Source organism: Centruroides vittatus, unplaced genomic scaffold (assembly GCF_030686945.1).
Source record: "Centruroides vittatus isolate TY-2023 unplaced genomic scaffold, ASM3068694v2 scaffold_946, whole genome shotgun sequence".
Classification (NCBI taxonomy): Eukaryota; Metazoa; Arthropoda; class Arachnida; order Scorpiones; family Buthidae; genus Centruroides; species Centruroides vittatus.
In genome coordinates this window covers 348,690-358,972 of record NW_027122723.1, presented here as the reverse complement: position 1 = coordinate 358,972, position 10,283 = coordinate 348,690, and the positions used below count along the sequence as shown (strand labels likewise).

The window sequence follows — 10,283 nt, the reverse complement described above, 5'->3', positions numbered from 1 at the left end:
TTTATGGAAAACTGACACCTATTGAGGTGTTACAAACTTAAAGCAAAGCCGGAAAACTTCACGTGGCCGACCCGTCGGCCGGGCGCCAATCTACCACCGACTATCGATGTTTAGTGTTTAGTAGCCATCGGCCAATGGTGGACGATGAAACATTCGGTCTTGCCGAGCTTTAATGAAAGGGTTAAAAACGATGATACGAACACGAAAGATATACAGAAATTCAGGACGGTTTCCATGACAAGCACATATATCCAGCTTTACTCATTAGGCAGGTTTTTGACGTATAACAGTACTTTACACAGTAAATCGTCTTGTTCCAAGTTTTACTTTCCTATTAGACAAGTTTCCATTTTGGAGTCGGTCAGTGTACTGTATTTTTGAAGTACAAAGTGAATTTCAGTGTTTCGCGTATGATTGTCGAATTTTAATGTACATTTTAAGTAATTTCGTACGTTAAATAGGCCTACATAAATAGCCATTAATTAGACGGAGAAGCCACCCTTAAGGAAGATTTAATAATATCAGCAGCTTTCTCGGCCAAGGCCACGACCACGGCATTGGGAGGGCCGGATAACTGTCCCGGAATACTAGAAGCATCTGCTACGCGTAAGTTCCTAATTCCTCGAACTCTAAAATTCACAAAAAAAATCGAGACAAACGAAAAAATGTTAAAAAATGACATTTTTGAATTGTGCCGTGGAAAAGTAATTGTAATTCACCTTAAGTAGGGATCCAGCACGGAGCGATTATCATCTCCCATCCGGTTCGTGCCCAGAGGATGGTTTCCGGTGATGGCATTAGTTTGAAACCAACATTTTAAAAATTCTCCATCGCCGATGTGCGCTTCGTTGCCGGAACAATGAGAAAACTTCGGAAGATGAAGCCGAACTCCCATTTCTCGAAATGCGTCCGAAGTAACTAATTTGATTCCCGTTTCCATAGCTACAATATTTCATATGTTATTTGGTGCGAGCAAAACAGGAAGTGACGTATTTCGGATCGTATTACCTTGTACGGAACATCGTACGTCTCGCTCTTCGGATAGATATCGAGGATCGATGAGAGGAGGAACCGTCGGATCGGCCGATTGCAAGCTGACGCTACCTTTGGAAGAAGGATGGAGACAGGAAGATAACAGGACAAACCCCTCTTTCGATTCGTTACGATAATCCGGAAACGACTGGTCGAAAATCTAATTAAAAGAAATTTCGTAACATCAACCGTAACAAAAATTAAAATTATTCTACGATACTAAAGCATCAACAATGTGGAACCCTGTTTATCCGGTTCGAACCGACCGGGCCCGATCCGGATGATCGAAAATCCGGATAATTTGTTAACGAAATACATAACACAGTATATATATTTTATTTTATATTTCGAACTTCTTTTCCATCGTAACAACAGTAAAAAACGAATCTATTCTCGCAAGCTGCAAACCAATCCTCTTGCGGTATTTTTTCTGTCACAAATTGTCATGGATATCGTTCGGCATTAAATTAAACGGCTCGTTCCTTTTTTAAAAAAATGTTGGTACTGTACGTTTTTGCTTGCGCCAACAAAGATGCGCCGTTCAACACTGTTGGACACTGCCGTAGGTTTATCTTCTACTTTTTAAATGTATTCTTTTCTGTTATTAGTTTATTAAATCGAGATATTGTCTTTTATACTTACATCGTCTCGCATGTTGCTGATCCGTCCGAAGATATCTTTGTCGATCGAACCGACGTTGAATAACAGAAAGAATAATTCTGGTCTGCTGGAATTACTTCCCGGCCGAAACATCCTAGCCGTCACCTCAATTCCGCTATTACTCAGGAGACCTGAAAGATAAAACTACAGAGTAAACTTTAAAAACACAGCACGATTCTAAAGAAATTCGTCCCAAGAGACGAGTCTAGCGTAAATAAGTGAAACGAATGCTTTTACCCGATCCGTGAACGATATAATTCCATATTTGATAGAAAGACTTGACTTTAGCCAAATTTACAGAAAGAGGCAAGTCTAGATGAAAGTAAAGAGGAACGGCTAAATGGTCTTGCAAATTTTGACCGACGTCGGGAAGATCCGAGACCACCGAAATCTGGAAAACACAAATAAACTGGATTCGTAAAATAATCGTTATACATTTTCAAACAAGGAATTACGTTTATTTGGTGGTCATTCGGTTGGAATTAACGAAAATATTTCTAAGCAAATCGCGTTACCGAAGCGCAGTTCTCCAGGTAAAATTAAACTCCCGTAAATGTGACGAAAGATACAGGAAAGTTCGCAGGACGTTTGCGCCCACTTAAGTAGAAGTCGGCCACTTACTTTGTATTTTCGTAATTGTCGGGCCGGACCCACGCCGGAAAGTAGCAGAAGATGGGGAGAACCGACGACCCCGGCACACAGAACGATTTCCCGGCGAGCGAAGACTCGGAGGGAAGTTCCGTCGGCGACAGAAAGGATCTCGACCCCCACGGCCGTCTTTCCTCGGAACAGAATCTGGCAAGAAAGGAGGGCGTGAAGTCGAGCGGAGAAACCTATTGCTGAAAACGGACGTACTTACTTTGGTGGCCAAAAAGCCGGTGACCACGTCTAAGTTGCGTCGGTTTCCGATAGATCCCAGGTAACCGTGGAAAGTCGACCATCTCCTTCCTTCGTAAATGTTATCTAATATACATTTAAAAAAAAGAAAAATAAATGGAAAACCGGGTACCTAAAGAAATCGTTGGGCCGAGATGGGCTCACTTTGGCTGGCAGCGACGCTCTCGATCTTCAGGTTGTTCAAATCTCCGCAGTCTACCCCCATACGCCGGGCGCTTTCCATCAACGCTTTCGCCACTTTCGATCTTTGCGCGTCGAACTCCGTCACCTTGCAAGGTCCTTTCTTTCCTCGGTGATCTGGCAAAATAGGGAAAAGAAATTCCGCAAATACAGATATGGTCGTCTCCCGTTACGAAAATCCGCGGCCCATCGACTGTTAGCAAAGACGACAAATTCCGAACATCGTCGCCGTTCCGACTTTTTCTCTGTAATAAAATTCGTCCGCTCCTCCACAGATTCTACTTTTGTCCCCGAAATTCCGTTAGGCGCGATAAATCGTGTCGAGAAGGGGGAACGTTGTCGGTTTGACCCTCCTGGAAAACGGCAAAGATTTATCAAAATCGAGTCATCAAATTTTGAGGGCGAAATCCATCTTGCGAACCGAAGAAGACCTCTGGACAGCGCCCGACTAAGGCGCGCGATTGGTGCGATATGGCTTTTTCCGCGCGCGCTGGTACTACGACCTTATATCTCGAAAACGTAGTCGTGAGTCCCCATATTTTATTACTACACTTTTGGATTCCTTATCGCAATTCATGGAAATGGCAAAGTTTAATTAAAATTGATGTATCAAATTTGGAAATCGAACGTAATTTTGTAAGCCGTATAGAAGAGTAGGCGCAAACGTTCCGCCTCAAATGTTGGATTTTATTTTTTTACGAATAACCTCAAAATGCTACAAATGAGAATACAAATGAACAAAAATTTACAGAAAAAACCGAAACCGAAAATAAACGTCTCAGTCTATAGAACGCGCTCTCGGTAATTTTTCCTTTCTTTAATTCGCGCGAGTAATTCAACGTGGAATACAATTTATCGTCCTGTTTCATTATACTAATAACAAACGAATACAGGTAAAAGGGAATTACAGAGTACGGAGAACTCTTTTTAAATTATCCAATCGAACAATTTTAGTTACTTCTGTTAACAAGTCACATACAATAATTAAATGTAAACGAAATATGTAATACGTTCTAAGTTTAAAAACTCACTGAATAAAAGAACAGTAGTTATTTTTAAATTTCTAGAACCCATTTTTAGTATCGCGTATTGAGTAGTCGTGAAACAAACTATAGGGCTACTGCACTATGTTTCTTTTTATCTTTGTTAACAAAATACACTTTTTCAATTCATTTCGGATAACGCAAAGAACTAATCTACTAGGGCATTAGATGGCCCGTCCAAATAACCAGCAAGCAACAATAACCTTTATCGTTTGAGCAGAATCGAACTCCGTCGATATTTGATCTCTCTACGTACTGTACCAATCGTACATAGCGATTGTCGGCATAAGCCAATGAAAGAAACGTGTAGTTATTTTTATATCTAGGACTCGGCCGGGTCGCCCCGGCGCCACACACATGGCCATCTTTCCGTGTTTGTTTCAAATGACAACGCTAGAAATTAAATAAGATTATAATATTTATAGAACGATTTAGACATTCAGCAATATTTAGCGTGTATTTTAAAATAAAAATATAAAATTAGTTTCTTACAAATGTACTACAAGTTTTCTCAAAAATTCTGTAATTGATCTCACTATCAACGGAGGCGAACAGAACTTTAATCTATGATCAAAACAATCGCATGGCATTCTCGCTAAACCGAACGAAATGCAGACTAGAGTTTATATCAAAACGGACAATGTTTGAAAACGAAATTTATTTTCGTGTTTGCTTATTAGGAATTACCTCTAGGAATAATTTTCGTTGTTTCTACGTATAAATTCCCACGACACAGAAAACCATCGATTGTGTATTCGGGTGGAAATGCGCCGGAACGCCATTCTGGTAGTAATTTTTACAATCGAAAAACTTTCTACTGCGTAAAATACAAAATTGTAAATACAGAAAATTAAGACAGACAGCTGCGGAAAACCCCATCTTTTCGGAATGCGGTCGTCTATTCGGGCCACTCCGTAGCCTTTCGCTGGATTTATTTATTCGACTATTCAGGCGCAACACACAACCGGAATTTGTCCGGTAGGATTTTGTAACCCAGTGGGTAAGTTTTTCGTTGCTCTTTTAAAACTAATCATGTAATGAGTAAGAGTAACCTAAACATAGTATAGAGCTATGAGTTAATGTATTTTATTTTCCCGGCTGTTATGTAAACATAATAAGGGAAAGTATTTTAATCCCGTCAAATTTAACCTCCGAGTTTTTTACAAATCTTCACGTTTTGGGACCTCCTGAACCCAAATGAGTAAAAATAGTTAACAACGAGTTGTTTAACTTTCCCGGCTGTTAAGATTTTATTTAAAAAATAACTTTTATATTATTACTATTAATACATAAACTCGTGTGTGGCGTCATCTGTTATAAGATTTTATTATAAAAACGTTTTTTATTATTAATTATTATAAAATAGCAAAATTCTTAATTTTGAGGGTAGAAACGAATTTTATAAAAAAACAAACAAAAATTGTAAATGTTAATAACGAGTAAAATCTTCATTAAGTTCTAGAGATAGGCTTTAATGAATCACCTCGAGATTTTCCCCATAAAGTATAATCATTTTGCAGTACCGTTCGCCAGCGTAAGGTAATGTGGCAATGCCGTATCAATTAGCAGACCACGAGATGCAAATAAAAAATCTTCGCAAATCGTGCGAAATTTCCGATTTGCATCTCGTTCTCGTTTGGAAAATTTAGGTATCGCACGATTTATACGTTCCTTTTCGAACCAATTACCTATTTTACCGTAACAACCGCTAGCACCGCCCAGAACCAATGCACCACCAAACTCGTGCAACGCCGAGATCTCTTTTGTACCAGGATAAACGAAAAAGCCAACATCCTGTACGTTTTTCCTCTGGGAGAATTCCGCAACCGAGTCCTTCGGCGTCAAAAATAAGCGCTAAAAATAATCAGAAAGTTCTCCTTCGATTATCGATGGTTTGGAAAACAAAAGCTTGGAACATTTTCGTTATGACAGACGCTTTGGCGTAGAAATATAAGGAAAGAGAATTGCGCTTTGGCATATCCCGAAAGATACGAATAAATGCGGAGAGGCCAACGGTTATAAAGGAACTTTCGTTCCGCTACAATTACTCTCGGAAGTGTTCTTCGGAGAGATTCGTTTTCTACCATTTCGAAATCAACCTACTTCGTTTCCGCGCACCCGTACGTTGTCCCAACGGAAATTTTACGAGTCGTCCATTACGTTTTTACAACAGTTACCGAGAGAAACTTACCTGCGTGATTGCCGCCTGCGGTTCGGTAGTCTTCGGAACGAAGAAAATAAGGTAACAGATGGCGATACTTCCATCCTTTGGGCCAGGCTTCGAAGTCTTGAGGGATTCCCCAACTGTGTAGGAAATAGTTAATGGCACCTGATCCTCCCAGTCCCTTTCCTCTGGCCCAACGCGATCTCTGAAATCCAATCCGAATTTCTTTCAACGTCGACGGAAGGGAAAAAAAAGAGCGGCTTACCCTTTCCACCATCCCCAAGAGGAGTCTTCTTGCGGCGCCGTCAAATACTTCCAGTCCAGGGAGGAGAGTTGCAGCGCGGGTGCCGACAGAGGAATCCGGTTCCACCAACTTTCTTCTTCTCCGGCTTCTATCAGCAGCACGCGGACATTCCCTGCTTCGGACAACCTTCCGGCCAAGACGCATCCGGCCGTACCGGCGCCCACTATAACGCATTAGAATACTTTAGAGCAGAGTTTCTCGACCTTTTCTCGTTGCGGATCGGTAACTACATGCGATTATGAATTGTATTTATTTGTTACGTTTATATATACTTATTTAGAGTGACCGTACTTAACAAAGTACGTACGGTATTATTTTAATGTCACCCATAATCGACTGGCCAGCGTCGATACTGTAAATTTTTTGTGATTGAAAAATTCTGATCTACACGAAAATATCTTATGTAAAAAATACTTTCGAAAAAGGCAAATTTGAAGAACAGGGTCCCGTGTACAGTGCTGACTTCAGACATTTTTTTTTTTTCGGAAGAAGTTTTGGGAAAAATTCCCCGGTATTCAAAGCAAAGCAACCTCTAGAACAGCTATGTTTTGTTTTTGTTCTTCAAAGCAACCTTTAGAACAGTGATGACGAACTTTTTTGAGAAGTGGGTCAAATTATGTTCATTAAGTTTTTTAGTACTAGCTTGTGGGTCACTAAGTAGTGTCATTTGGAAAGGGAAGGAGAGGATGGTTAAAACTACTTTTTTGCGAATGCCAATCGGGCCTTTAGATTGTTTTTTTTTAAATTTGACATTAGATATATATACTTTATTTTTTTAGGAAGTTGTATAGATTACTTTCTATGGAATTTTGGGACTTTGAGTATATATCTTAACTTAGGGGACCGAGATGAGTTCAACGATACCCTACTTTTGGACCGGAGAAGAAAAATAAGAAAGTTAACATATTTACGATTTCTTGCCTTTCACAATGCATTCTACGCCATTTTAGAGTTTTCCACTAGGTGAAAAACTCTCGTAGTTCAGTATACGTTTCCTTTTTTTTTTCTTCTGATCAAGAACTACCCTGAATCAATAACTAGTGACGTTATACACTGGGCGGCCTGCCGGTGGCTCTCCTCCGGGAGGAGTCGGTCGGGAGCACGAACAGTCAAACGCCACCTAGTGGAAAACTAAAATGACGTAGAATGTATTGTGAAAGGCAAGAAATCGTAAATATAACTTTCTTATTTTTCGTCTCCGGTCCAAAAGTAGAGTATCGTTGAACTCGTCTCGGTCCCCTGAGTTCAGATATATACTCAAAGTCCCGAAATTCCATAGGGAGTAATTTATACAACAGCCTTTTTTAAATTTTTTTGTTTGCCTGTTCTCTCTTTTATGATATAAAAAATAAGTTTATAAAAATCAACGCGTGGGCCATTTAAAAAGACTGCATGGGACAGTCTGACTCGCGGGTCATAAGTTCGCCATCACTGCTCTGGAAGATAATATATAATACATGAAAAAGAAACGGAATTTCAATAATTCAGTGTTATATAAAACTAATAGATATCAAATAAAAAAATATATTAAAAAGTATCACTTTTTTCGTAAATGTTTTAAAAAGTAAAAAAAAAAAAAAGTCTTCAGCTTTCACGGTATTCTTGGTATTATGCCAGCAAAAATAAAAGCTTATTAAAGTTGATAGAGATTGTAACTAATAATATTTCTAAGCACGAACGCCCCATACTTTTATTTCTGGTAGCATAATATCGAGAACACTTTAAAGCTAAAGAAAATTATTTTTTACGTTTTAGCGCATTTGGGTGAATAACAGGAGTTACTTTAAAACTTTTTAATGTGTTTTTTAAAGATATTTGGGTCTTTATCAACTGTGTCCATCGATTTCTACACATCCTTTAAGTCGCTCGTGTTAACTTTCTCCAAACAATGTGAGAACAAACGTGTGGCATTTTCGACTCACAATAAAGACCGGAACGTACAAAGTTTCGAAATTCCCAAAATATCGGCCGGATGGTGTGTTGGTCGTTTGCGATTTAGTTGATCTTCAGGTAATTTCGGTAAACTGTTTTATCGTTTCTTGTCGAAGCTGCCCGACTACCTAGTCTCCAGTAATGGGAGTAACAACACGTACGTGCTGTATCACATGGTCCCAGTTCGTTTAGTGTCACCATTCGCCGAACGAGTTCGCGACACGTGACTCTGCCAACATATTTGCCCTGCTACTCGCTTAAAGATCATCCACACGTTTCAATCACCGTCTAGTCCGTTGGTCACTAAACGTAATTTCTTATTTAAAACAACTAGGTACCGCGCATCGAGTAAACAATTGCTCCGACGAATCTCGATGGATAAACTAGATTATCACAAACACTAAACACGTCACAAAAGTTTTCGCAATCGTCCACACCTGACCCAACAGCGAATTTCGCTATCGGTGATTTAATCGCCGTTAGAGAAAAGTCAGCAATAACCGATCGGTGAGTTACGTAATTACTTACCGATAACCACATCGTAAGCCTTCCGAGGACGGTGGCGGACATTGGGGTGGCAAGAATTCCATGCGAGCGAGAAGAAGGCCAACGCCAGAGCCAAAACGGCCAAGATACCTGAGAAATTAAAAAGGTTGTACGGGAGTACACGGAGTGGACAGTCGGAAAATCCAGCTTACCCGCCTCAAGCGAATTCCACATCCTAGGACGACCGCGTGGCTTCTTCCAAGAAGCCTTTGAGTGCGTAGGGATTTTTCCGAGAGGGAAACCTTATCGAAGCGTCCGAGTGAAAACCCCGTATTCTGTTTCCTTTCTTCGAATGGATTCTTCCTTTTGTGGGAAAACAATTAAATTGATTCTTTGTAAGGACAGGTCGGAAAACGAAATTTAACTACGGTTGCCAACAAATCGGTTACACAGAAATGAATACGATGTTCTTTAAAATTGGATTTTTGTTGGGACGAATTGTTCGATTCCGTTTCCTTGTTTCCTCTTTCGTCACGGAAGAAGTGTCTAAATTCCCGCTTTCATTCTTCGTAGTAATTATTCTTATACGGTGAAGCCTGGTAGCCTACTTCGAATTTAATTCATTCCAGCAGGTCGTTCGAAGTCCGAATCAATTTTTTTCCATTTGAAGTAACGATAAACCGATTAATCCATCCCCGGACGCTAAACGATATCTATTTCGGTAAAGTTAAAACAAGAAATACACATAATTTAAGGTTACAAATAACAATTAAATTCCCTAATAATAAATTAAAACACAAAAACATAACTAGAATACGTAACTACTGTACAATAAAACAAATTGCATTTATTAGTCGCACACCGATCGCGGCACCTTAACTTAGATCTGTGATTTAATTATAACAGTTGTGAAAGTGAACATACGATGTGCGCGATTTTATTCTTTCTTTGAGATCTTAATCCCCTTTATTTCACATTCTGTTTGAATAAAATCGTTATAATGTTTTCGGATAAAAAGCTTCTCGGGTATAAAAAGCTTCAACAATTTCAAAAATTGTAAACAGTAAAATCCATACAAACAGTAAAAAAAAAAAAAAAAAAAAAAAAATGTAATGTGTCTGGAGAAAATGTTTCTAAACTTCGAACGTGCCAAATGCCAAATAATGCGAAACCCAAAAGCCGTCGACAATAAAAAACGTGCAGGAAGAAATTGTTAAAAATCGACGAATAACACGCAATACAGTATATATAACCAAAAATACCAAAAATAAAGCGAAAAAAGCACAGAAAACACAAGCATAAGCGAAACAATAAACTGAGTTATTACTCGCTCTGGCGAGAGGTGACTTGGAGACATAATAGATTGTGTTTATGTTTCGAGCACATTTTTACTTCGCAGTTCGAACTTAATCATTCGAACTCGTTGGTTAAATTTTGCGTTCGAAGTTAGTCATTCGAAGTACGAGGCACTACTGTATTAGCGAGGTTGAGGCCGAAGTTTTAAACGCGAAAACGTGTACGCAGTGGTGATATTCGAAATAGTTAACAAAGGGTTCGCTAGCAGAAAATTTTTCCCTGACAATCC

General features: G+C 39.3%; 1 protein-coding gene across 1 annotated transcript; it reads right to left on the bottom strand.

Annotated features, from left to right (window-relative positions):
• Positions 1-229: 229 nt before the first annotated feature.
• On the bottom strand, positions 230-8,843 carry LOC136990617 (L-sorbose 1-dehydrogenase-like). The gene is made up of 10 exons (XM_067289012.1): positions 8,741-8,843; positions 6,004-6,443; positions 2,734-2,886; positions 2,552-2,655; positions 2,314-2,487; positions 1,930-2,083; positions 1,675-1,823; positions 1,009-1,192; positions 720-942; positions 230-629 (listed from the first exon to the last, which is right to left on the bottom strand). Exons 1-10 carry the CDS (start codon positions 8,800-8,802, stop codon positions 479-481), a joined length of 1,794 nt encoding a protein of 597 aa, XP_067145113.1. The 5' UTR covers positions 8,803-8,843; the 3' UTR covers positions 230-478.
• Positions 8,844-10,283: the final 1,440 nt, after the last annotated feature.

What these genes read in the sequence shown, in the direction of transcription:
- LOC136990617 (XM_067289012.1), bottom strand. Translation starts at nt 8,802, where the DNA reads ATGGAATTCTTGCCACCCCAATGTCCGCCACCGTCCTCGGAAGGCTTA. An exon ending in GAGCGTCGCTGCCAGCCAAA is followed by an intron (nt 2,656 to 2,733) that starts GTGAGCCCATCT and finishes AATGTATATTAG; the next exon opens with ATAACATTTACGAAGGAAGG. An exon ending in CGTACGATGTTCCGTACAAG is followed by an intron (nt 943 to 1,008) that starts GTAATACGATCC and finishes GAAATATTGTAG; the next exon opens with CTATGGAAACGGGAATCAAA.